Below are 27,444 nucleotides of genomic sequence, written 5' to 3'. Positions count from 1 at the left end.
GAATGTGTCACCTCCACTGCCACACCACCCACAGCGGGTCACCCACCCAGAGGCTCAACAAAAAGAGGTGCCGGCTGCTTTAGCCAGCCCCGGGGAGGCTCTGGAGCTTGCCAAAAGCCAGAGGCAGCCCCCATGCTGCAGCACCCACCTGCTCCCCAGGGAGTGCTCAGGGACACGGGGTGACGGGTGCTCCAGGGGGAAGGCAGCACCCACCCGGGCAGGCTGGGAGGGACAGGACAAGACCTCGCGCCTTCCTGCGCAGAGCCAGGGAGATCCCCCGCACCCCAGCAGCCTGACCCCAGCTGCATCGCGCACAGCTGCCCCTTCCCCAGCCCTCCGTCAGGAACTGGCTCAGCCTGCCTTTTCCTTCCCACAGAGACAACTGCCCTGCAGACCCCTCCTGCAATGCCGCTTGCCCTTCACCTGCAGCCAGAGCAGGAGCGCAGGAGCAGGGGAACCAAGTTCAGCACCCCTGTCCCTGCACCACTCCCCACCCACTGCTGCATTTTCACCCCAAGCCCCCACAAAACCCTATTATAAATTAACCATTTTATTGAATATCAATAAACTGTATATAATTATATAAAAAGTTTCATCAGTACAAAATTGTGGCACAAAAATATAAATACCAGTGTACCTTTGAAATGTAAACATCCTCTTTGTAATGATTCCATGAAAACAATGTCCAAAGAAAGATGCATTCAGGAGGCACCTGTCAATACCCATAAATAGGGCTTTTGGCACACACCTGTCGATGGGCAGCCCGGGACAGGCCACCATTGTATCGGCTGACAAGTGCCTGCTATTAGTCACAGTCCTCTTGAAAAGCAGTTGTTAAGAGTCATATTAACAGGTGCTTGAGTGCATAGCTGCTCTGTAAACAGGGTTGGCGTTTGAAATGGCTACCCATGCCTTTTATGGACACTGTTAATCTCGCAGGCATTGCAAATTGTCATTGTGCTGGGGAGAAGCAGCTGCTTCACAACTACTGGGATACTGTATTATTGCATAGTTACACCTTCTACAGGCAGCATATATACACTCAGGGCGGGGGCTAACATTTTGTCCTTCATTAAAAAAATATTGGTTCTTAAAAGTTACCAAGTGGTTATGGTAAAAAAAAAATAAACATAAAAACCCCTCAACCCCCCTCCCCAAAGCTACATGGTCGCAATGTTTGATACGGGCAGCGGGGCCAGGGTGCAGGTCCAACCCTGCAAGGTGCTGAGTGCCCTGCAAGCGGGGGCACCTGCTGGGGGGCTGCGGCAGCAGCCGGGCAGGCTCGGGGCTGCACCCCCCGGCTTGCTTGCACTCGCTTTGCACCAAAGTCCAATCCTGCACCCTCAGGCGCCGGGACGGGGGAAGGATCAGGCATTGCACAGGAGGCACCGGGTGAGGAGTGTGAGGGTCTCAAGGGCTGGAGCAGGCGCGTCCAGCCCGGTGCACACTGCGATGGCGGCGCAGGAAACTAACTCCTATAGAAACTATTTATGATATAGGTATTTGCGTGGTGAGAGGCCTGGGGGAGCGGAGTCCTCAGCGAGAGCCAGAGCATCCCGTCTCTTGGTGCTTGTGGAGCAGGGACATTCGGGAGAAAGTCCGGGAGCAGGTTTTGCATTGGTACTTCTTTACATCTGAATGGGTCTGCAGGTGGGCTCGAAGATTAGAGCGGTCAGCAAAGGCCCGGTTGCAGTGTGTACAGGAAAAGGGCTTTTCACCTATGGGACAAAGAGAAACGCTCCCAATTAACCAGTGCATCAACACATGGGGAATATCAAAGAAGGAGCCATTCATTAGGCAAAGTTTGTGAAAAGCACAGTGAAAAGAAGTGCTGGCTGTTATTGTTCAGAGGAAAGGCCGGGTGAGGTATGTACAGCATCCCCTTCGGGGAAAGCCAGGGACTTGGGAATTTCCTACTCCCAGAAAAACCTCTCCTACGAACCACGGAAAATTAATGCTGGAAACATCCGCAAGCAGCAAGGCAGTCGCACATACAAACGAAGAGATGATATTCGTCTCCCGCCTGGAGCCAAGTGAACTGTTTGCAGAGCGGCAGGAAAGCCAAGCACTACGTGTTAATTATATCATAGCAGGCAGCGGCTGAAAGGCGCCAGCTCCAGGGTGAGTATAGCTATTTCCTCTGCCGAACCCCACGCTCCCCCTTCTCCCACCCTGCTCGCATTGAAAAGCCTGGCCAGGGCGAATTCCTCCCAGAAAGACTCTTTTGGAGGAAACAAATGTGTATGCTCAATTTGGAAAGCACAATTAAGTCTTCCCGGCTTCCTTCAGCCACCATCTTTAGCACGTTAAGAGGGTGTGAAATCAGTGCCAAGTAACAATTACACTATCCCCACCGCCCCACAAAGGATGCTCGGGAGATGCATTGTACGGGCGGCCGCGGCAGCGGGGTGGGCTGCAGCTGCGGCACCCTGACCCGCGCCAACAGGTGCAGGGGTGGCCGGCCCTGTGCCCCCGCACCTGCCCGCCGGCTCTGCTGGGCCTGGCCGCGGTGCATCTCGGCAGCGGGCGTGCTTTGAGCCCAGCTCACCGCTGCTGAGCGGGGTGGCTGCTCGGAGGCCACGGTGGTGGGCAGCTGGTCTGGAGCGCTGCCCGGGCTCTGGAGCCCAGCTGGGAGCGTTTGGTGCAGGCAGGGAGGGATGATTCAGGCACGACAGCGCACAGGGAGCGAGCGCTCCAGCAGTCTCACAGCTCCAATTCATGCAATTGAGCCAAAGCGTGCACCGTCACACCGTGGTCGATGAGCTGGCTCGTGGGCAGGCACGGCACTAAGAGCAGCCGCACAGATTTACGAGCGGAGCCTTGACCCCGCGCTCAGTTCCAGCCAAGAGGATATTTAAAGGACATTTCAGAGAGATGTGCCAAGGGGGTTTGGGAAGCCCTTATCTTCCCAGATAACACCTGGCCCACCGATTCGCTGGGGGCCACAGAGCTGGGAAGCGGGAAGCGATAAGGGAGGGAGGGAGAGGGGCAAGAGCCGACATTACCGGTGTGCGTCCGGATGTGGCCCTGCAGCAGCCAGGGCCGAGAGAAGGCCTTTCCGCACATCTTGCAGACGCAGGGCAGCGTGTGGCTCCGGATATGCATCTTGAGAGCCCCCAGGCTCACATACTCCTTCTCGCAGTACTTGCAGCTGAAGGATTTCCTGGCCTGGGCGTCGCAGTGCAATTGCTTGTGCTTGGAGAGCCCGGCGAAGGTGGAGTAAGCCTTGGCACACTGGGCGCAGCGGAAGCGCTCGGCGGCAGCGGGGGCTGAAGCCGGGCTGGGGGGCCCCGAGCTCTTGCCTTCGTCCTCCTCGCTGGAGAGCGCAGTCAGGTCCAGGGCAGGGGACGCGCCACCCGCTGCCTCGCTGCCTGGGCCGCCCGGGAAGAGGCTGGAGAGCAGCCCCGCGTCCCACACCAGCGGCGGGTAGTAGGCGCCAGGGCCGAGCACCTCAGGCGGGGGGATGACGGGCAGCGGGCACGTCTCATACAACAGCGGGGCGGCCAGCACTGCGGGAGGAAGCACTGCTCAGCGGGGGCCCAATGCTCCCGTGGGAATGGGAGCAAGGGGACCCCAACCCAGCCCTGGGTGTTCTGCACTCAAGGGCAATAGGACCCGATCCCAGGCCATCCCATAGTGCCCCACTCCCCACCCCAGAGCCGGAGGGGCAAAGGGACCCCAGCCCGCCCCACGGCCGCTCAGAGCCCCAGCTCATCGCAGGGTAAAGGACACCTCACCCCACGGGGGCTCAGAGCCCCTACCCGCCCTGCTGCGAAGGATGAAGCAAAGGGGATCACGCACCCCTGCCCACCCCCATCACAGGGAGCTCCGCGCACACCCGTGCGCATCCCACGGGGGTACAAGGGGGCAGCTCCACACCCCAGGGCAGGAGAGATCCCGCGCCCCGTCCCACTCGAGATGCAGAAAACTAAAAATAACACTCTTGCAAGAAGTCCCTCAGCCACCCACCCGCGATCCCGCACCGGAGCCCCCGCACCACCCCACAGAGCGCCCCACGTGCGCGGGGATGCCCGTCCCGCCGCGCCCCGTCCACGCACCGGCCTGGCTCTCCAGCTCGCTGTAGTTGGGCTTCTTGCTGGCCGAGAAGTGCTTCTTCACCAGGAAGGAGCGCGGCATGGTGCGGTGCTGCCCCGCCGCCGCCGCCGCCGCCGCCCGCTGCGGAGCCGCCGCGCCGCCGAGCCCGCTGATATGGGCCCGGGGCCCGGGGGGCGGGGCGGGGGCGGGAGGGCGGTGCAGGGCCGCCCCCGGGGCCCGGAGCCAATGGGCCGGGCGGGGCGGGCGCCCGGCAGGTGTCGGCCCCGCGGCCGCCGGGGGCCGGGCCGAGCCGTGGGGCTCGGCGCCTGCGGTGCGCGCCCGGGTGTCCGGCGTGGAAAACTCCGCTGGTGCTGCTGCTGGTGACGGTGACGATGAATGAGCCGTTTCTGGCTTCTCTCCCGAGTCCGTCCCTGTGTCGCGCTCCCCGCGGGGACCGGCCGGTGCTCCAGGCAAGGAGCCGTGCGACAGACCCACGGGCGCTGTGCCCGAGCCGGGGACCCCTGCAGCAAGGCGCCGTGCCCAGCGAGTGATCCCCGGGCCCCCCACGCGTGGGTGTCCGTGCTGGGGACTGCGGTGCAGATCAGGACAAGCCTTTGCCGTGTCCCGCTGCTCCGGAGCACTGCTGGGACGCAGCCCGGCACGGGGAGCACGCTTTGCCGCAGGTTATTAATCCTCTGAGAAGAGGCATTAACTTGTGGAGGAGCAGGATGGATCCAGCACAGCCCTTGCCGACTCCCTCCCCCAGGAAAGGGTCAGGAGCACCTGTCCAGACATGTTTCTCCCTTCTGCTCAGCAGGTTCCAGGCAGTGCAGCCTCCCCAAACCAGCTGCCCTCTGTTTTTCTTCCATCCTGCCATCCCGGAGGTCACTTGCCCACAGGAAGGTGCCCAGGCCTCACTAGCGGGTGCTGGGCCGAGCTGGGGTGGAAGCCCTGGCCTGGCAGTTAAAAACCCAGCCTGGGCTTCCAGCTCGCTCCGTCCCAACAGCTCACGAGGGGACTTCCCCGCTGGAAGGGCCCAGGGCACTGGTCCAGCCACCTGCTGCGGGAGCCGTGCTCTGCTCCGGGCCTGGACAGCTGCTGGGGGTGGGCGGCAGTGAGACGAGGAATGGGACCTGCTGGGACCAGCACCCGGCCCTGACACTCAGCAAAGGGCCCGTGGTGCCAGGCCACTCGTGACTCGGCCGCCACATGCAGCTCTGCCACCCCCGCTGACCACACGTTACTGTTTAGCCACAACCCGCACGAAATGCAGAAGTGGGGAGCAAATCTTTCCACTGTCGCAGCTGCAGTGCAGGGGCTGAGCTCACTGCCAGCCTGTCCTCAGAGCAGGAACAGCTTGGAGAGCTTGTCCTGCCAGCTGCGCACAGTCCTGCAGAGATGAGACGTGTTTGCAAACTCTTTCCCTGCAGCCACGTGCTCTGGAGCTGGATCCATCCCTCCTTTGCTGCAGAATCGCCTGTGGCTTTCAGCAGGTGTTTCTCTGCACAACTCCCCTGGATCAGCCTGAAGTTCAAGGGAAAATGTGCCCCCAAATGCCTTTGGGGGGTGCAAATCACAGAGGCCAGGTCTGCTCCATTTCTTGCGGGGCCCAGCACAGCACCACGCGATGCAGGGCGGCAGCCCGGGCCCTAGAGCAGGTGCCTCCCCCGGCACCTCACCAGTGCCCCCCCGCCACGCTCCTCCACCTGCCGCGGATGTGGTTACACTGGGGACACTTGCATGAGGAACCCAAGTAGGTGGTTTTCTTTCACGAAGCAAAGCCTGCTCCTCTGTTCGTTCTGAAATGTTCAGATCTGTTCCAACCACTGCGCGTGGAAAAAACTCGCATGTGCTGGAGGAAAAATCGAGATCAAGGGAGGGAGTGACCCGAGCTGCCTGTGAGCCACCAAGCGACGGGACAGCGAGCAGGAGAGCAGAGAGGAGGGGAAGCTCTGCAATGATGCACAGGCTGGAAACGGCAGCAGTTTCTCAGCCGTTCCATCCTGCACCAGAGCCTCAGGGTGGTCTGCGCAGCCCTGCCATCAGCCCCTGGCACAGCTCCGGTCCCAGACCCTCACGGGCCGGCCCTGGGAGCTTGTATGCACACACTAAGCACCTCCAGAGTGGCAAGTCTGGTGCAAATTCTTCTTTCTACCTTCTTTGCCCCATGGCTACACGAAGCCTCTCCAACAGGCTGCTGCAGAGCGCACCTCCCGCCGCCGAGGCTGAGTGCCGGGGGGCAAAGGGGAGTTCTGGCCGTGAGGTGCGAGGATGAGCTGTGCGCCCTCAGTGCAAGATCCGAGAAGCTGCATGGAGCGCACGGCAGCCCCTGAGCCTGGCGGAGGAGGACGGGACAGCGCCGGGCGGGAGGAGCGGGCCCCGCTCCCTGCGAGCAGCAAGACCTCCCTCTGCTGTCGCACACGGCGCCGGGCGCTGCCGCAGCCGCACGGGGCTGTCCTCCCGCGCTCCGCTTATGGAAGGGAACCCCATTGTGTGCAGGTACTAAAACAGCTCCGAGAACACCCGCTGTATTGGTTTTTTAAAGCCCAGTGTCCGAGTACTAGGTAAAGACAGAATAGATGCGAGAACTAGAAGACAGACACGAGTCTGTAGCGATGACACTGATTTTTGCTGAGCACTGAGCGTCTGCTGGAGTTCTGGGGAAGGAAAAGGAAATTTGCATAGTGGTTTCAACAGTCCTTGTTTGTGTCACCTGGAGAATAATTTACTTTACCCGGTAAAAATGTGTTGCTTTTGAAGAATGAAGCACAGACAGTGCAACTGTGGCGTGAAGCTCTGCATTAGGAAAAAAAACAAAACCCCACTCCCAGAACAGGCAAATGCCCTGTTGTCATTTTTAGTATATTTAACCAAAGAAAAGCTTTAGGGCTTTGAGCACATCCCTCATTTGCTTTTCTGGGACTTAACATAGCCTTAGGATTGCATGAGAAGTTAATCCTTTTACGCTGGTCTCAGCAGCGACCATCAGTGTCAGAGCTAACTTGCTGTGCCTTTGTCAACCAGGTGACACAAGGACCCAGAATATACCATGAATGCTTTATTATAGATGGGATCCTTTACAAGATCTCATCCCCCCACTGTAAGGAGACCAGGGGGATTTATTGCTGTAATTCCAGATGAAGCGATCAATGGATGTCTTTGTGTCAGGCAATTAATGCTGACAACAATTTGTCAGAGCTATTAAGGCCAGTCTTTGACTGGAGACAGATTCATTTAAAAAAGTGAGCTTGCCTGTGTCCTCCCGTTCCGTCTCTGTGCTAATCATCCTCCTACCGCTCACTCCCTGTGCCAGACGCCGGGAATTTCGCGAGTTCAAGGTGGCCCGATTGCATTATCACCAACAATGGGCGCATGGGATTTGCAGTGGCTACAGGATCAGCTGCTGATGAGGCGAGAGCAGGTCTGGCAGAGCACTTCCGCTCCCTGCCCTGATACTCCTAGGAAGCCCAAACCAGTTCGTTCTATAATAAGGGAGTTTCTGCACACAATGAAGGTTGCACACAGAACACATGCGCCTCTCAACTTAACGTCTTTTTAAATCAGCCAGCAAATATCAGTGAGACACCACAGCGTGTGTAAACCTTTGTTACGTTGAGACAGCAGCACAGACACCAAGCCCGTCAGCAGCGGGAGGAAGGGGGAGCCGCTGGCTGGGAGCCTCCGAGCGGTTCCATGAGCGGTTCCACGAGCGGTTCCACGGGTGCTCATCACAGCAGGGAGGGAGAGGGGTGCTGTGCGTCCGCTGCCACCCAGCCAGCAGGTGCCAGGACATCGCTCCTTACACACTGGTGAGGGAGAGGGGTGCCGTGAATCTGCTGCCACCCAGCCAGCAGGTGCCAGGACACCGCTCCTTACTCACACATCGGTGCCATCAAAGTTCAAGTAGAACTGGTGTGCATTTTCCAGTCAATATTTTTGGCCTGTACCTTCTGTGAAATAACTCCCAAGGAATAAACCGATGCAAATCGACCCCCAGCCGTGCAGCCCAGGAGCAAGCAGCACCAACACTCGGGTACAATTGGCATGAGCAGCTTCTGAGCGGCCGCTGCTGCAAGCCAGACACCTCCCCACGTGGAGCTACCGAAACCACGGATGTAAACACGGCAAACTCCACAGCCAGAGGAGTTAAAGCTATGGGAGCTGCAAAGATTTCACAAGAGAAGCCCTGCGGGACAGCCACACTTCCCCATTCAACAAGGAGCTCCTGGGGGGTTGTTTCTTGTAGGAGCATCACATACAAGACCGTACCTGTGCTATTCCGGACACATCAAAAACTCCATCTGCGCTGTTTTTCGTAACCTGCGTGGTCCACTGTTTGAAAGAACATAAATACAGTTGCAAGTAATCAGCATCACATATTTATTGGCAGTCAAAAGCCGAAGTCTCCACATTTCTCGATGTCTGCTGTGCTCCCTGCAGCGTTACACAGCCGGCACCAAGCGGTTTCGGGGAGGCGCTGAAATGAAACGTATGGACCGCGAGGAAGGAATTACAGGAGTTGACACAAGGATAGGATTTTATAAATTAAATTATCTTTATTTGGAACCTGTCTTTGAAAGTCAAAAACACGACAAAGTAATTGCTTGGAAGCTTCTAGCTGCTCCTTAAATATTTTATCAGAATCGCATGGAAGTGCACTTAAAATAGTAGCAGAAATCTAGATTCCGGTCAATGGGCATCACCAAACTGCGCTCTAGCCAGAACCCAGAAATCCCCACCCAATCCCTAATGCGTTGTAATCCCTGTGCAGACCCAGCGTTCCAAATAACCAACCCCAAGCACAGCACTTCTCCCGCAGCACCACGAGACCGAGACCGAGACCGGGCGGCCGGTCCCACGCAGACACGGACTGGGGAAACGCGCTACAACCAAGATCAGTGCGAACGGGTCGGAGTCTGGCTAGGCACGAGGTTTAGTGGAGAAGTGTTAGCCGGGGTGCATCTCGTTGTTTTAAGGGTAAGGCGATGCTGCGCTCTGCAGAGTGCAATGATCTTTTAAAGTTTACCGGTCAAATAAATTAATTAGTACTCAATTCCGTGGTGGTGCAGGTCCACTGCTCCGACTAAACATGCTTAAATTAGACATCTCAACACTACTGTGATTTACAAGTTCTGGTCAGGCGTCTTAGATCATTAGATCTCAGCATCTCAACGATGCAGTTAATTAAAACCTTCAACTAAAAAGGAATCTCTCTAGTGAAAGTGTAGACTTGAATAGAGTTGTCATTTACCAAGTGGTGGAACTGTCATCCTGCTTCCTGGGTTATACTGTACTTCTCTTGGAAAGCTGTACCTGCGTACTGCACGTATTGTATGGAAAACGGTGCAAGAACAGCTTCAGCTACTTCGGTAACGTTGAAACAGAACAGAGATTCAAAATACCTGTTAAAATCGGTAATGCAGAGGCAGTGCTTGCAAGGGCTATGAACTATTGGTAAGTTTTGCTACCACCTTGCCTTGAGAGATGGAAAAACTAGGAATATATACGAAAATTTTAGTTTAAATAAAAAGCAGAGGTATTGAAAAAACCCTTCTGATTTCCTCTATCAGCATAAGGCTTAAAACCACTAGAAAACTAGTTTTGAAACCACCAATTTAATCATAAAGCCAGCAAATATGATTAATATTTGCTAAGATAGTTTAAAAAAGGATGCATTTTAACTAAGCCCAACATTAATTTTCCAGGCTATAAATTATGGCCAGAGTATGGAAGAAAATAATAATCATGCATAGAACTAAAATATTGTGAACTAGTTGCTTCCACAGGTGCAAGGATTTGCTAAGAAAGTTCGTAGTTTGAGGACTAATAGTGAAGACGTGTTTTCCATATAGGCGAGAGTCTGGGTATAGCAATTTAAACACGGGGAACATGACGAAATCACAGGCATCATAGGGCACTGATTTAAATGAGAGCAGGTCTGACACTGACAGTTAGCACCTAGAGGTCTCACTAAAGGAAAATGCCTACAAATACACCTCTCATACTATCATTTAAGATATGTAAATAAGATTGGGAAGAGATCATTAACTAGTTCAGGCCATTCTACTTGGAATGGATTTGTCTTCAGACAGTTGAATGAACACAACTCCAAAAGAAAGCAGGAAATAGGCACAGGTAAAGGAAGCCGGATTTTTCTCCTCCTATAGGTGTTGACCTATAACTAAGCTGTGTGTGACGGGGTCGAACAGCACAGACCATGTTAACGAGGGACTGAGTGGAACTGAAATATCAAACCAGGGTTTCAAACCGAGGTGGGGATTCAAAAGTCTTCCATGTTCATGGATGCCTGAGTTCATCCTGGGTGCGCAGGGAGAAGGGCGAGGATGCCGAGCGCTCCCCTGGCGGAAGCTTGGTTTTCCAGTTAACCTTCCAGTCGGTTCATTTATCCCGCAAAGAACGCATCAAAACCTGCGCCATCATGTCGTCTTCGTCGGCGTCGTAATCCTGCGAACAGAGGGCACACAAACCCCTTTACTGCGACAGCCCATCGGTTCATACGACACCAGATTACAGCACCGACTTGCCAATAATCCAGTGTCTCTCACAATACCACCTACACCAACGGGATTTCCCAGCAGCGGCTACGTGAAAAAGCTGGTTCAACATCATCGGGCTGTACTCCAAGGGAAGGAAACACATACCACAAAAGTGTCATAGGAAAAGCGATGCCGTCTTTGAAGGTGCTCCATGAAGTTAGCGCTCCTGTAATTTGGATCTCCCCACGGCATCGAGGCACAAATTGGGCAAACCTTCGAGAATAATTAAAAAGAAGCCAATTAAGCCTCAGTGGTGAAGTGCGGTGACATTTACAGGAAGGGCAGGACAGACAGCATGGAAGACTCAGGTTGGAGGTTATTCTGTATTCATGATTCTATATGCAAAGTGATGCCAATTAGTTTGCTGGGACATTTGATACAAAAGCCTCAGAGAACCCCAAATTATTTTAATTGAAGTCTTAGACCTCTGAACTGCAATAGTTTACTGTTCTCTGTGTATTCTGAGTCAGAACTGGCTGCAGCTCTTTGCTTTACAAGATTTCAGTCTTTTCCTAAATAATTTGGAATTCAAATCACTTTCCAGAAAAAGGCAAGGTTCAAATTCAGATCCGGGTTTTGCAATTCCCTTTATACAAGAAGGAATATCAGCAGGTAAGGGTTACTAGAATGATATGCTATTTTTTGCAAGCATTTTTCCCAATGGTTTATAATATCTTCTTGCTGAAAACAGCAGAGGGGAAATTAAGTGCCCGACTTCTTTTCTAAACCTGATTTTATGATTGTTCCTGTGTTTAATTAACTTTGAAAGCCGAGGATGTGACCACGCTGCAATAGGAACAGACACCGGTCACCTCCGGAGAGCGCATCAAAACCCAACATCATGTAAAAGTTCAATGCATGAACAGCACACCCACGTTCGACTTTAACAGCAGTAATTATAAATACGTACTTAACTTCAAGTCTCTAATTCATTGTTTCAAAGGGATTTAAGACTAGACTTCATTGCAACTCCTGCACCCAGACTCATTACCACTTGTTTCGCGTCCATGCTGTGCAATGTTTTGCAGTGCTCGACGAGTCCTTCTTGATCAAAGTTTTTCTCGCTGCAATACGGACAGGGGAAGGTGAAGCGATTGGGGAAGCTCCTGGTTGGGAGGAAAGAGAGATGTTATTTATCGTTGTAAGAAAGTTAAAAGTAACAGCTTTACAATTTAATACTCAGAAGTTGCCTCACCAGCTCTTATGAATACAAATAAAGCAATAGTCTTATTCTACGCAATTAAGACAAGCTAATTTTGAGAACCAGCTTTTTAATTCCCAACAATAGCTTAAGGGACTCTTAATATCGTTGTCATGGTTTAACCCCTGCAGAACTGAGCGCCCACAGATGCTCGCACCCCAGTGCGATGGGAGAATCAGAACAGCGAGAAAACCCGTGGGCTGAGATAAAGACTGTTTAATAAGTAAGCAAGAGTTTAATAAGCAAGCAAAGCAAGGGATTAATTAATTCACTGCTTCCCATGGCAGGCGGGTGTTCAGCCAGGCCCAGCAAAGCCAGGCTCATGGTTATTTGGGAAGACAAACACCATCGCTCTGAACGTCCCCTCTTCTTCCTTCCCCCAAAATATGTACTGAGCACATGGCGAGGTTGGAACGTCCCCTTGGCCAGGCTGGGCCGCCGGTCCTGCCCGTGCCCCAGGGGCCCCTGTGCACCCAGCCTGCTCCCCACGGTCCTTGACCGCGCACAAACACATCCTGGCACCGACCGCGACATCAGCGCGTTATCAACGTTCTTCTCAAGCTGAGCCCAAAACACAGCACTGTGCCAGGCAGCAAATTAACTCTAGTCCAGCCGAAAACAGGACAATCACCCGTGTTTACACAGAATGAGGGCTCTTCCACAAATGGCATAAACGCCATTCACCACCTTTGGGTGGGTTTGGTTTTTTCCTTCTATTTTTCTCTTGTTTTCAAAGCCCAGGTACCACGCCGTGCACTGCAACGCACAGCAGGCACTGCAAAAAGGTTTTATTAAAAAAACAGCGGCTTTTACTGAATACCCCGATCTTTAAGGTGTCTCATGCAGGGACTACACAGAAAGCAGCATAGTTTGCCTGTGCACAGTCAGATGCAGGATTAAGGTTTAGTTTTTAACAATATTATTAACTAGAACAATTAATAACCAAACCGAGCAAAGAGGTGAACTCTGCTTTTACTCCAAAATTCTACAGTTTGCACGAAACCCCACAATACAGTCAATTCTTTTAAGACAAATGGACTCGATGATCTTGAGGGTCTTTTCCAACCTAACTGATTCTATGAATCTTCTCAGAAGAGTCAAAATTGAGATTGAATAACTGTAACAGCCCTGTTTTTGTGACAAAAAAGACAAGTATTTAGAGGGAAAAGCCAGTTACCTGGTGTTGTAAAGTGGTTCTTTAGTTACAGCCTTCACACCTTCCATGATGTAATTCTGGTACTTGGAACACGAGGCTGAGTGGCTGCGCATCTTGGAGAGAAACATCTGCACAATCGCACAGCAAGGTCAATTTAAAGCATCTGCAGTTACTCCAATACAGAATCTGCACACATGTAAAACAAAGCAGCTTTCTGCAGAGCGTTAAAGCAGCAAAACCCAAATGCTCCAGCGAGAGGCGGAAAGCTCAGAGATCACAGACTGGTTAACCTGTAACATCTTACAAGCACAACGCTGCTCAGGACAGCTCACTCTTCTTAACCTACACTGTAAAAAAATGCTTCATATAAAGCCAGTTTACCAGATTCAAATTTATAATATGGAAATCTGTAACTCAAGGCACTACAGCTTTCTGTTAGTTGGAATAAAAACAGAATGAAGATGATAACCAGAAATAAAAAGTGAAATTAGCTGAACTGTTACCCTCACCTTCGTGTGTCTAATTACCCTTTTCCTGTGGTTTTGCCACCTGCTAAGATATTTTCTTATACACTTAATTAACTCTAAGCAGGCCAGCTTTACACGGAGGAGGATTCCATACAGGTATTCAACACGCAGGACACGAACAAACGATGTCTACGGAATACACCGCCCATATAGGACAACTCTGACTCACAACTACTGCAAACAAAGCAAGTCCATTTCTGTTTAGGAGCCAGAGATCGCTGTCTAAAGCCCAAGCCACTGTTTCATGACAACGTTCCTCCCACAGAGACAAGCTCAAAGCAGCAGCTTCAGAAGCAACGCTTACTGTAATTTAAAAAGCAGTATCTTTCATTTGAAATTCACTTCCTGAAGAGGAAACAACAAAAAAATGTGGCAAGAATGTCAACATTTGGGTGCTGTCTATGTAAAATACCTTGAGCACGTATCAGAACAAACGTTTTGTCCTGATTCTGCAGAAAGCTACAGAGCAAGCACTTCATTCCCCCCTAAGCAGCACGACCGAGCAGGCACACCTCACACGCTTAATTTCCAAATACTTTCATACTTTTTTATTGCAGCCGTTGCAAGTGGTTTCTGTCATTTCGATTTGCTTTTCCAGGTCCAGAGCTCTGGTGCCAGCGGACAGCGTGCTGCGGCACACGCCGCACACCGGCTTCTTCGGCTTCAGACACTCCTGCAGGCACGGGGTGCAGAACCTGCGGTGGAGAGAAACAGCAGGCGGTGAGGACACCCCCCTGGACACACGGCGTGGATGTGGGATGGGCTGGGTTGGAAGAGACCTGCAAAGCCCCCCAGTGCCACCCCTGCCATGACAGGGACATCTTCACCAGCTCAGGGTGCTCAGAGCCCCGTCCAGCCTGGCCTGGGATGTCTCCAGGGATGGTTCAGCCACCACCTCTCTGGGTACCTGGGTCGGGCTCTCACCACCCTCAGGGCCAACAATTCCTTCCTTATGTCTTGCCCTAAGTGATCACTGAATCTCAATTAATTATGTCTAATAAAACAGCAGCCTGTTAGCGTTTGTTCATGAATAGGCGAGCAGGACTCCAGCTCTGCACGCTCAGCGTTATCAGCTTTCGGACAGTGCTCTGCACCGCCCCAGTTTCCGTATCTTTCAGAAGAAAAAGCAACTGAAAGTGAAAGAGCGTTCGCTGTTTTATCGCTGCCGGGTTTGTTTCCTTCCCCCGGAGGCCCAGCCGCCCCCAACGCTGCTGCGGAACCGCCTGCGGAGTCCCCCGAGTCCGGCCCCACCGCCGAGGGACGGAAAGGCGAGGGCTGGGGGCAACCGAACCGCGGCCCCGGTTCCCGCTCCCGCCCCAGGATGAGAGGCCCCGACCGCCGCCGTCGCCCCAGCCCCCGCACCGCGCTCCAACAGCCGCTCACACGTGTCCGCAGGGCACGCGCACCGGGCTCTCGTACACCTCCAGGCACACGGGGCAGGTGAAGCGGGACAGCGGGTCGTGCCGCCGCTCCGGCGAGCGGGACGAGCCGCCACCGGCCACCGCCATCTTCCCGTCGGCGCGGACACCGTGCGCCGGCGCGGCCCCGCCCCCGCCCCGAGACCCCGCCCCGAGGGCGTGGCCATGCTGTGATGGGCGCGAAGGACAGGGGCGTGGCACAGAGCTGCCCCGCCCTCGTTGCTGAGACCCCGCCCCCGAGGGCGAGGCCATGCTAGATGGGCGTGCCGCTATGGGGGTGCGGCCCGGAGTTGCCCCGCCCCTGGGGCGTGGCCACATTAGATGGGCGTGGCGCGCGCGGGGGCGTGACACCGGAGCTGTCCCGCCCCTCCTGCCGAATCCCGCCCATGAGGGCGTGGCCCTGCTTGATGGACGTGCCGCTATGGAGGCGTGGCCCGGAGCTGCCCCGCCCCCGGGGCGCGGTCCCTGAGCAGCGGCGCCTCAAGGTCCCCCAGGGCCCGCAGGTGCGGGGCTGCAGCCGCCGGCACCGGACGGGAGATGCCTGGCTCTGGCACTAACCACGAGCACTCCCGAGCGTAAACGGCACTTCCGCGCTCGCAAACAACCGCCCAGCGCAGGAGCGAGAGGGGCCCCGGCCGCTGTGTGCCCGCCCCCGCCTCTCCCGGGCCGCTGAGGAGGGGCCGCCCCCCGCCCCGCTAACGTCACGCGGCGGAAGTGCTCCCAACGGCAGAAGGCGGTGCCCTGCCACCCCCGGTATCCACTTCCGGGGCGCCGCTGTCAGCCGCCGCTTCCCGCCCCGCCGGCAGCCCCGGGCCGGTGCCGGGAGGCCGAGCCGGGAGGGTGGGCGCACCCACCGCACCGCAGGCCAGCCCGCCGCCCTGCCGGGGGAGCGGCCTCTACCGGGACGTCGCGGGAGCGCGTGAGGGGCCGAGGGGGCCGCAGTCCGCATCCGGGTCACCGGGCGCTTCCGGCCGAGCGGCGGCGGGTCCCGGCGGCAGGCGCGGCCCAGCGCGGAGCGGTGAGGGACGGGCCCGGCCCGGGGGCTCTGCGGGCCCTCGGCGCAGCGCCTGCTGCAGAGGGGAGGGGGCGGGTTTGCCGGGGGCGGGCGCTGCCGGTACCGGCGGAGAGGCTGCAGGGTCCCCGGCGGGGCCGGCTCGGCGGGTGTCGCTCAGGCCGGGCAGGCGAAGGGGGCGTCCTGGGGCCGCGGCTTCTCGGCCTGGTCGCGCCCGTCCGGCTCTCCCGGCGTCTCTGCAACAAGTGGGTGGCTCCGTGAGAACCGGGGAGCGAAGCGGCCGCAGGCGGGTGTTAAATCGCGTCTTGTTTGCTCCTTCTTCCGTGCTCTGTGGTGCGAAATTCCTCAGCGGTGCCGTGTGCACCGTGCTGTGAAACGCTGTTGGTGTTCGGGTTAATTTCCCCTTCAGGCGCTGGGTGAACCCGGTGTTCCTGGTCAGGAGAAGGTTGTGCCTGTTCCCCCCTGTTGCTGTGAAGGTTTTTGTGTGACCGTGCCCTGCGCAGAGCAGCCGGTTCCCTCAGCCGAGGGTTTGACCAGGAAATGGACAGGAACACTTTCTTGGCTTGCCAGCAGAAATTACACTCAGATCAGAACTTGTTCATGCATCTCCATGAATACCAAAGGTTTTCGGTCAGTAACTTGCAGCAAAATGGCCTTGTCACCTTATCTGTTTCGTCAGCCGGTGTGTTTCTTAAAACTAGATTTATTGGTGCCTGCCGATGAGTTGAGTTTTTCCCCATCCTTGTAACCATGGTTGTGAGCTGCTCAGCGCCTGCCTGGCGCTGGCTGGGCTGCTGGGCACGGGGACGTTTTCCTTCTGCCGGCTCTTTCTGTGGGGCAGCAGCTCTGCCAAGGTTTCCTGAGCACTTTGCTTTGTGGTGTTTTGCCTTTTGTCCATGTGTACAAACCACAAGTCAAAATGGGAGCTGGCAGTGGCTTTGAGTGTCACACTCTGTAGGGCCTTGATGAAGGATACTTATTTGGGGACTTTCCTAATCCTGATATCTCAGACATGTAACCAAGTGCTTTCGTTTAGCAGTTATTAACAGTGGAAGCAGAGAACTGTAATATTTAATGCAGCCCCTCATCAGCGCAGGATCATTCCTTGTCCTGGGGAGGTATTGCTGACATGCCAAAGATCCCTCTCTGAAATTCTCTTGTGGAGCTCTCCTTGCTAAGGAACAGACATCCTGTTGTCTTTGTCCACAGACTTCATCTTGCACTACTTGAGGAGGAAAGATCTGGGGAGAGAGAAGTGTTTGCTCCTGTCCCTTCTGCTCAGGTGTTAATTTAGAACTCCACATTTCCTGTGATTCACAGCTTGTCTCTTGACACGGGTGCGATTTCTGGTTGTGGAAAGCTCAAGATCAGTGTGCCTTTGAGCAGAAATTGAACTCCTGGTTAACTTTGCCCACACGGGGTTGTCACTAAGTGCAGCCTTTCGTCAAGTAATGTTAACTGCTAGCCTGTTGATTTGTTTGTTTGTTTGTTTGTTTGCCTGGCCTCTTGTTTGTTGGTTTGTGGTTCCTCCTCTCCCCCATGTATTTTGTGTTATGGCTCCTTTCGTTCGGTTAATTTTGCTTTTAACAGTGATTTTCATTTGAACGGGAGTGTGTGGGGGCATTGATCAGCATTCTAGCAGCTGCAATTAGTGTTGGGTGGAAAGTCTTTTCTCAAGTGCTGTTTCAGACTGACTAGAACCGAAACAGCATTGATTTCCCCCGCCTCCCTCCCTTTGGTTCACAGTTGGGAAGTCCGTAAGGGCTAGATTGCATTTTCATTTAAAAAACAAAGCTTGTGGTCTGTGTTCTGATCACAAGTTCCTCCAAAGATGGAGCCTGTTGGCCTGTTGACTACCTTGGGTTTAGTACAATAGCATTAGGAAGCTTCTTTTGTCACCGCATTTTTCTTTGTAGTGTGTGAGCTTGGTGAGGTAGAAAGGTAGATCAGTGAATGCATGAAAACAACTATCCCTGCAAACAAAAATGTGCATGATGTAAAACCAGAATGGTTTTGCTTGGTTCTAATAAAGCGTTAGAAATAGAAATGCAAAGTTGATTAATTGGCTTAGTCTATTGGCAGTCGTGTGCAGCTGGAGGAAAAAAGGTAGATGCTTTCCCAAGTTGAGCAAGATGAAGCTGCTTTGTGGGATCTTTTTAATCTTTATATCACTGTGCAGGGCAAAAACCTCCAACCAACCTAACAAAAACCGCAAAACCAAATCAGACAAACAGCAAAAAACAGTGACTGATTAAAATAACGTCTGTGTAAGTTGTTTAGACTGAAAGGGTGAAATAAAATGCAGAGAAGCAGCTCTGAAAACTGATGATCCTCCTTGCAGTGTTTTGCTGCGAGTTGCTTTTGCCTCGGTTCCCTAAGCCAAGGAAGCCTCGGTCTGGGCTTGAGCCTCCAGCAGCTGTTCTGTATCAGCCTCTCGGTGCCTTGCTTGGTGTGGGCTGGTTGTGCTGGTTTAGGCGGATAACTGGAAGAGGAGTAGAGAATGACAGCGATAAGCAGGACAGCAGCATTACTGTAGACTCTTGCGCTTTTTCAGAAACCTAAAGAGGCTGTTCCGGGAGCTGCTGCTCCGTGAACCATTTTATAGAGTCCTGTGGAGATAGATGCTGTGGACATCTGGGATTTATGCAACTGTGATGACTTGTCTTTGTTTTCAATCTTTATTCCAGAAGAGTTGCCATTACTGAAGATTCTTAATGCCAGATAATCAACCTACTGCCGAATAACCATGAAAGGGGCGAGGTAGCTGCCCAAGTGCGAGATAAAAACTGATTTCAATGGATACAAAATACAAAGACGATTTATTTAGGAAGTATGTACAGTTTCATGAATGCAAACTGAATGTCTCTGACAACAAGCAGCGTCCTATTAATGATGAGTATCTGCGAGTGGCAGCGGCAGCCTTACTTTGCCTTCCCAAAATCGATCCCTTTTATAGATTCCGGCTGATAAAATTTTACGAGATGGCTGAAAACTCGCTGAGATCTGTGAAATCCTCAAGTTTACATTCTCTCCATAATGCATTCAGCATGCTCGAGACAGTCGGAATTAATCTCTTTCTCTACCCCTGGAAAAAGGAGTTCAAAAATATTAAGGTAAGACATTTTATGTGTGGCTATAGTGACAACATGATTTGTTTTTCTTTTAACACATTTTGTGCATGTCCTTTAAAGGCCTTTTTTTCCCCTTCACCTATTTGCATGATGTATGTATTTGTCTATATACAGCTGGTAAACAAAAGCTATAGGAAAGTTTCTATATAAAATAAGTGAAGTTTGTGCTGGTGAGAGTATCCTGAGAGCAGAAGTACAAATACTATCTGCATTTATAATGTAACCATAAAATAGAGGAAGAGCTTAGTTAAGGTTTTTGTTCAGCCTACCCTGCTGCAGTGTCTTGATTTCGAAGGTGAGGTGCTTTCACTAGGCCCAGTGGTCAAGCTGTGTTTAAACTCACTCAGAATTTGATTTGTTTGTTTTGCAACAGCTGTTAATGGAGCACAAGCACTAACGACCAGTGCATGCTTTCAAGTGAGTGCTTCGCAGAGGTTCCCACAGGTTATGTGATAATGGTAAAGGAACTTCTCCGAAAGAATTGTTTCCAGAATATCTTTTATCTGCTTGTCAGTTCTCCATTAATGAAGTTTTGATTTAATGTACTTTCAAATTATTTACCTGTGCCAGGATCTCAGAGGGAAAAGTAGGAACTTGTATATTGCTCGGCTTAGGTGCTGGGAGTCAGATAGTGAGTGCTGTGCTGTTGATTTTTCTGTTTTATCTTGTACCTGTGCTTCTGTGCTTATTCAAAACTGCCACAGCATTTCAGTAACGAATGCTGCAGGTGCCTGACGAGAACTGGTTTGAGTCTGGAAAGCTGGATGAAACCACTGCTGGTATAGGTGTCTCAAGTCACTCGCAGGTTGTGTGTGCCAGTGATGGGTGCTTTTGTTTGTTTTTCTGAAAAAGTCTCTAGTTCACTGTTCAGCAGAGAACTTGAACGTTCTTAGAACATTTCAGAGTTCTCTGCGTTTCCAAGGGGAAACTACTTTCTTTAAAATCTCTCAATAAATCTTCATCGTTATGCTTAAGCTGTGCCCTTTGCAATACTGACTGATCCATCGAGGATGTCTCTTGGTCGCTGCCGATGTTGACTTTAGTTGTGCGCTGTGGATGCAGTGCCTGCTCCATACAGAGGTGTGATGGGCGGGCACCCCAGCTTGCACTGGGCTCAGAACGTGCCTCAGGTATGCTGTGTACTAGGGACATTTCAACTCGCACAAACTCATATCTTTGGTTTTGGGGGCTTCTTTAGTGGAAGTTCTTAACCTAATATAAAGTCAACCAGACATTTGAAATGGCATAATAATAATATGGAAGAAAGTGTGCACCTCAAATACGCTTGAGGCTGAGCGGAAGAGGACTTGGGTGCTCCCGCAGTGATTGAGTCCCTGTTCTCTCCACCTGCCCCCTGCCAGGGGCGATACATGAAATCTCTGCCTTTTTTCTTTTCATGGCAGACTTACTTGTGAGTGCAAGCATGTATGCATAAAAGTAAATGTCAGTGTATAGCATAGTGATTTAAATCAACAGAGAGGATGTTATGCTAATCAGGATATCAATTTGAATGAAAACTCTCCTACTTTGAATTTGCCTCATGTGGAATTTCCATCTGCTGAGCAGGAGGATGCAGAAACGGAGCTCATCTTGCCACAGGAGTTGCATGTGTTCACTGTCATCATTATTCTGTTTAATTCTATGGTATTTGTCACTGAATAGTCTGGATGTCTAGTCCACTGCTGAATTTGTAACCTAGTTTTCCTTTTATTTCCCCCTCGCCCCCCCTTAGACCTACACTGGACCCTTTGTTTATTATGTAAAGTCTGCGCTGACGGAAGATGATGTGAGGCAGATTCTGAACTACATGGGCTATGTCCAAGAACTGGGAACAATGTATAAGCTCAAAGAGCAGGTTGATGCCATTCAAGTGAAAATGGTTTCATTTGAACTCTTTTTGGCCAAAGTGGAATGCGAGCAGCTTCTTGAAATTCACTTGCAAGTGAAAGATAAAGGTTATTCAGAGATTGATGTCATAAATGAACGAAAAAATAGCACTGAAGATGTTAGAGGCTGCTCAGAAGCCATGAAACGGCGTGCGGAGTGCAAAGAAAACCTGAACACTTCCATGGCGCGAATGGTACTCCAGAAATCAGCCAGCGAACGGGCCTCTAAAGATTATTTCAAGCCAAAGGTGAGCAAACCTTCTAAATCAGTGGACACGTATGATAATTATTGGGAAAGTAAGAAACCACCTTTGATGAGCTCACTGAGTCTCAGGAAAGAGCCGATTTTAGTTGATGCGGAAGATGACATTAAAGATGAAATTATCCGTCCGTCACCCTCTCTGCTGACAATGTCGAGCTCCCCGCACGCGTGTTCAGATGAATTCTTGCCAACGTCATCTCATCACAATGGCATGCTAAGAACAAATACCCCTTACAGCTCCTATTTTTCTCCTCAAGAGGACTTAGATTTATATACTGATCCCGATTCTAGAAGCGTGTTAAATTTTAAAAGACAAGACGCTATTAAGCCTGATGTGTGGCTGTTAAGAAATGATGCCAACCCTGTTTACCACAAACGCACCCACCTCGCCAAAGAGCCAGCTTCCCTCAAGTGCCAAAACTGTGGCGTACCTTGTGGCACTTCCCTTTGCCAAAAGTGTGACAGCCTGTTCGGCTCCAGGCAGGAATATCCAGCAGTGAAACAGAGCACCTATTCAATCAAACCGCTTCCAAACGACGGCTTGTCTCCTACGGCTGCTCTGCGGGAGAAATCTCAGTACACGTCACAGACTCAGAGCCAAGAGAGAGCTGCTCAGTTCAGTTCCAAATCCAAACCTTCGGGCACCTTGCGCTGCGGCTTTTGTAACCGATCCGGAGCTGCCAACACGTGCACGTTTTGCTCCAAAGTCTCGTGTGACACTTGCCTCAATGCTTACTATTACGATCCCTGCTGTAGGAAAAGCGAGCTTCACAGGTTCATGCCCAACAACCAGTTAAACTATAAATCGTCCCAGCTGTCCCATGTAGTTTATAGATAGACTTGAGGAGGCTGGTTTGGAGGGGAAGGGAAGGGGAGAGGAAAGGAAAGGGCTATCCTAACTCACGTACTGACTCCACTGATGAGAAACTACACTGACCTCTTACAAAAACATCGTGTCCAGATATTTGGAACCATGGTCCAGTGATCAGGTGCCAGTTCTTGATTTCTTTGTGGCTTCACAGATGCTGCAGATACATTAGATTTCATGCTGCTATAATTTAGGTAACTCCTAAATGATGGTTACTTTTCAATTTAAATGGGGGAGAAGAACACATTTTTCTTTAAAACTTGGCAGCTGTTGCATTTTAGAGAAGTGGCATTGCACATTTCTATTCCATTGCAGTCATCTCCTTGCCCAAATAGAACCATGCAAGGCTTGAAAATAACATCTAAAAATTAAGATTCTCGTTTTCTATGAGCGATGAAGCCACTGCCAGTTTTTGATAAAGTATGACTTTAAATGTGACAGAAATATCTGAATGGCTTGTTTTGCCAACAAGGACTATTTTTTGAAGTGTGTCTGCATTTCTTGATCTCCAAAATGCAAACACCACAGCATCTCTTCCTTTTGTCTTCATGTTTCTTCCTTCTCCCCTTATCTCCCGGTTGTTTCTCTCAAGCTTCTATAATCTGAATCTGGACAATACGTGCTTTATTTTTTTGGTGTTGCCAATATCATCCTACTGGTTTTTACTGTATGGTATTTTAAAAAGGTGAACGTGTATTCATGTCACTTTGATTATGCCTAGAGTGTTGTCCTTCCAGATGGGTACTCGTTTTCTTTACTTCCTGTTGCACATGTATTAAGTACTGTTCTTTGTACTGTAAATAGGTGATTTGGAAACAGTTTATTTTTAATAAATATTTAATACGTTGAGTTCTTAAAAGTGGTAAAATCATTATAACTATGAAGTCTCTCTGGGTTGTGTGTTCAGGTGACTTTTTGTTTTTCTTTGTACTGTATTTCATGGCTTATTATGGTCACTGTGCAGAGTGTTCTTGGCTCTGAGCAGTTCTTGGTTCTCAATCTGACTTTATTTCCCCTCTGGTGAGGCTGCCACAAGCCTGAGTGGAGCCAAATGTCAGGATTTTGGTTCTCGATGCACGCTTTTCCTTTGTGGCTATGGGAATTGTAAGTATAAATGTTATGCTTGCTTCCAAATTCACTGCAAAGTCTGTCGTGTCATCCAGCAAGTAAAGCACTGGCCTGGTTAAAATCAGAGCTCATTTGTGACTCCTGGTGCAGTAAACCCATCACTTAGGGATGTGAATCAGGTGATAATATTTATCTGTATCAGCACACAGGAACCCTAACCGAGAACCAGGACTCTGCTAAGCTCTGTACAGTTTCACCCCCAAACAACACCCCATTATGAATAGGCTTTAGTTTTTTATCACAAGGAAACCCACGAGAATCCTTCTGACTTCCTTATTCCCACTAGCTCGTTAGAACAAAGCATCAGGCAACCTAATCTGATGTGCAGAATTAAATGTGTTTAAACTATCTGTAAAGAACTCTAGCTGAGATGTAAACTATGTAGTCCACTTTGCACTAAAACGGTTCACTTAGGTTTTTGGTTTTAAACACTGTTAGAGTCTAGGCTTCTAAACTTAAATGTCCATTGATCCCTGTGTGGCAGAAACGTGCATGAATGATCATTCGTCTTACATTTTTTTGGGTGGGGGGAGGGCTTGAGGTGGGTAGAAGGGGAAACTATATAGGCTAACGTTGTAAAATACCTAAAATAATTTTAGCCATAAATGGGTGTCAGAAATGTTATGGAAATAAGATGAACCTGGGTCTTACAGAGGGCTGAGAACAATGAGTTACTATTCAGTTTGCACTAAGGAAGAACGAATGGCTCGTGTTTAGCAATTGGGGGAACTTCGGAATCGAGCGACAGCAGCTGAACACAATGGTACAGGCAGGTGTCGCCTTGCTGACCCTGAGCTTGGGCTGGATAGTGGTTGGGTGAATGATTTTAAGGTTTTCAAAATCTTGTATTTTTTTTTAATAAATATATATATATAAATACGACACAAATGTAGATACGTTATGTATATAGTGAAGAATTTAAAATCAATTTTAAAATACAGTCTAAGGGTGGTTTTCATTTCGGTGGTGAAGTAGGTTTTGTCCATCCTCCGACGTGTGATGCCTGTTGGGCTGCTATACGGTGTATCCTCTAGTTCACGAGTTCACTTTCCATATGGCTACTCACACTACAGTGAATAACTAAAACTGTGATGCCACGTAATTTTTACGGTGAACATAGCAGGGACTATACTTGCTTTGAAAAAGAAAAGTCCTGTGTATATATGTCATGGAATACTGTAGTACGAAACTGTATTGAATTGAAGTGATACCATGCTCTATTTTTGTGTATCTTACTGTATGAGGTTGCTGTGATTGATACAGTAAAATATATGCTAATTTAAAATGCAGGCGTTTTGCATCTGATTTGTTTAAATGAATTTGTTTTGAAGGAATTGAAAAATAAAGAGGCCTTTAAGAAAAGGCTTAACTCTTTTCTTAAAGTCGAGTGCATGATGCTGTCTGTTTCCCACCTGCGTTTTGCATGCGGAAAGGCGTTGGTGCACAGAGGTAATCCTGGGGGCAGAATGGGCAAGTGTGCGTGTATCGTGAGCCTCAGCTTTGTGGAATGGGATGTGCTGCCTGCAGAATGCAGAGCTTGAAAACACTGATGTTCGGGTGTTAGCAGCACGACTTGGTGTGTTGGGAAGAGCGCGTAAGGCAGACGTCAGCCGCCCGCAGCACGGGCTGCCGGGGAGCGGGGTTCACCTGCGGGGTGAACCTCACCTGCGTTGACTTCCAGCCTCCGCTCGCGTGTCACGCGCGCTTCTCTGCTTCCTGGCGCAAGCTGCGTCTCGCACAGGTGCGGGACGCTCCCGGTGGACTCCTTGGCACTTGAGTTAGGCCTTCTGGCTCCTTTTTTCCTGTTCTCAAGTTCCGAACCAGGTTATTTGTTTGTTCGGTGTGTTAAGGCATGTCAGGTGAGTGCTTAAACACCTCAAGTGCCGTTTCTATGGATCCTCTAATCTTACAATCCGTTGAGGTTACTGAAGTATCAGAGGTGATTATAAAAATCAGGCTCAAGGTAACTAAAATATTCCTGCAGGAGATCTTATGCTGCTGTGCTGCTTGCGCTGTGTTTCTGGTGCGTATAAAGCAACACTTTGCTGCCTTACACTCCTGATTACAGACCTAGGTGTGTGTCTGCTGTGTCTTCTGCCCTCAGCGGAAGTGTAAAGGTTCAATACGCTGTCAAATAGTTTAGATTTGACAGTTCGAACCAACAGTTGCTTTTTTGTTTATTCTGGAGGATGCCTGTGGATCCCAAGTGTTTAGTACATGTTGCTAATTATGCTGTGGAATCTTTTTGGGGAAGAGATTCACCTTTCCGGTATTTGTTTAGAAACAGGAGCTAATCCGAGCATGGCGATCATTGGTGCGTTGCCAGAGTGACTGAGAGGAAAGCCAGGAGGTGACTGCACGTTAAGGTAACGTGTCCATGTACCTGTTTGGTCTCTAATTTAGTTACTTCTCTGAAATCAGTGGGAGTTAATGAGGCCCTTTAGTACGGCCATTACTGCGGTATCTAAGCAGCAACTGAGGTGGGCTACAAATGTTCCTGGCTGTTATTTGTGAAGGATGTTGCTGCTTCATTCTGAAAATCGTGGGATGTGGTCGTGTTTGTCTAAAGATGTTAAGTATGTAAATGTCTTAGAGCTCTTCTACAAAATCAAGTAAAATTGGACATTGCGGTTACTTTTAATGACTTTTTTCCTACAGTTGATCATATTCTCTTGCCAGTCGGAAAACGCAGGGGCAAGGAGTCGGTGATTAAGTAGCGCTGTGGTTTTGTGCCCCTATAGCCCTGCTGTGCAATCAGGCTCTGAGGGCGACCCTTTGTGTGGAGCCGCTGTGCGAGAGTGAGCAGACGAGCCATGGATCTTCTCACCCAGCGCCCGGAGGAAGGCGAAGGTTGGAGTCTGCGTACGGCAGCAGCCCTTTCACCTCTGCAATCCTGCAGGCACGGCACATAATTGAAGCTCCTCCATCTGAGCAGAGGTGTAGGAGAGCCGGGGAGCAGCTGCTTTGTTTGACAGGCTCGCTGTGCAGAGTGAATGTGCTAATGTGCGGAAAGCAAGGCTGTTCCTCACAGCATCCAAAGCTCTCGGCATTGAAAATATCCGAGCGTGTTTTACACCGGGTAATGGGTCGTCGGTTCAGACTGGAATGCAGAGCCCTGTGACGAGGTGACCCGAGCGCTCCGAGGCTGTGCCCATGGGCGGCCGCCCGCGCCAGGCTCTGTGCCGGAATCCCGAGAGGCAGCTAACGTCAGGCTGCCCGTGTAGAGCCGTGGGGATAACCGACCTGGAACCAGGAATTCAGGGCACACAGCAGTGCCTAAAGTGGGGCAATCCTTATAGTTTTTCCCCTCCTTCACTGCTTTGGCGGTGTGAGACAAGCTGTGGGGGCTCTGGCATCGCTGTGAGCCATTGCTTTTTTTGGGAGCAGTTGCTTTGTTGCCCTGACCCCTGCAGAAGAGAGGATCTCATCTCCCAAGGAGTCCTACGGGCAGGGGGTCGCTGCCTTGCTCAGGGACAGTCGGCTGCTGCCCGTTGGTTTCTGACCCAAGCTTTATTCAGATTTTCAGGCAAAATGCTTGGCCCACGTGGGCCGCGCAGCTGCCTCCCCGGAGCGCCAGCCCTGCTGTTCCCTTCCCTGAGGAGCAGCAGGGTCAGAGGCTCCGGTGATGGCCGGTCCGGAACCGCAGTCGGCGGCCCCGCTCCCATCTGCTCTGGGCTCACAGCAGCGGGTCTGGCTTCCCGCTGCAGAGCCAGAGCGGCTCTGCCAACCTTCCTGACGCCCAGCAGCTTCCTGTGCTGCCTGTGCTTAAAGCCGAGCGTGGACTTCACTGAACTTGGCAAGGCTTCGTGCAGAAGAGAGGTGGGCAGGTGGAAATGTTCCAGATCAAAATGAAACAACCTGCTCTGATTTCTTTTTTTTTCCCCTTAGCATCGTGAAGAAATTTCTCTTCCAGCACTCGGAACCTGGGAGGCACTGAAGTTGTGTTGCAGGGCACTTCAGATGAGGTTAGAGATTGGTTTAATTACTGTTTTTTCTTATTGGTGCATCCTTTCTTAGTGCTGCAGTTCCTGACTGTGAGTGGTGGTGGTCGTGGTACTTCTGCTCAACCCAGGCTCTCTCATAGCCATTCTTGCTTTGACATGAGAGCATCAAATACCTTCTCACTTGGTTAATAGCACCCATTCATTTTTCCTCGCTTATACTGGGCTTTCAGTTAATTCTGCGTTGTGCAGGTCGCTGCGTTGAAGACGATGTCAAAGCTCCAGGGAGCTCCAAGTAGCGCAGGATCAGACCCGCAGCGTG

The 27,444-nt window shown here is 51.1% G+C and overlaps 3 protein-coding genes across 3 annotated transcripts; 1 reads left to right on the top strand and 2 right to left on the bottom strand.

The window, feature by feature from the left end:
* Nucleotides 1-534: 534 nt before the first annotated feature.
* On the bottom strand, nt 535-4,159 carry SNAI1 (snail family transcriptional repressor 1). The gene is made up of 3 exons (XM_065850234.2): nt 4,059-4,159; nt 3,006-3,509; nt 535-1,718 (listed from the first exon to the last, which is right to left on the bottom strand). Exons 1-3 carry the CDS (start codon nt 4,135-4,137, stop codon nt 1,537-1,539), a joined length of 765 nt encoding a protein of 254 aa, XP_065706306.1. The 5' UTR covers nt 4,138-4,159; the 3' UTR covers nt 535-1,536.
* A 4,407-nt stretch (nt 4,160-8,566) lies between these two features.
* On the bottom strand, nt 8,567-15,022 carry RNF114 (ring finger protein 114). The gene is made up of 6 exons (XM_065850121.2): nt 14,860-15,022; nt 14,021-14,171; nt 12,971-13,077; nt 11,584-11,698; nt 10,698-10,805; nt 8,567-10,500 (listed from the first exon to the last, which is right to left on the bottom strand). The coding sequence occupies exons 1-6, from the start codon at nt 14,982-14,984 to the stop codon at nt 10,435-10,437; spliced, it is 672 nt and encodes a 223-aa protein (XP_065706193.2). The 5' UTR covers nt 14,985-15,022; the 3' UTR covers nt 8,567-10,434.
* A 333-nt stretch (nt 15,023-15,355) lies between these two features.
* SPATA2 (spermatogenesis associated 2) lies at nt 15,356-24,466 on the top strand. Its single transcript, XM_065850125.2, has 3 exons — nt 15,356-15,912; nt 18,594-19,019; nt 20,770-24,466. Exons 2-3 carry the CDS (start codon nt 18,702-18,704, stop codon nt 22,021-22,023), a joined length of 1,572 nt encoding a protein of 523 aa, XP_065706197.1. The 5' UTR covers nt 15,356-15,912; nt 18,594-18,701; the 3' UTR covers nt 22,024-24,466.
* The last annotated feature ends 2,978 nt before the right edge of the window (nt 24,467-27,444 follow it).

The sequence above is a fragment of the Patagioenas fasciata genome, chromosome 16 (genome assembly GCF_037038585.1).
Source record: "Patagioenas fasciata isolate bPatFas1 chromosome 16, bPatFas1.hap1, whole genome shotgun sequence".
Taxonomy (NCBI): domain Eukaryota; kingdom Metazoa; phylum Chordata; class Aves; order Columbiformes; family Columbidae; genus Patagioenas; species Patagioenas fasciata.
The sequence above is the reverse complement of the archived record's forward strand: the minus strand, read 5'-3'. Positions and strand labels throughout refer to the sequence as shown.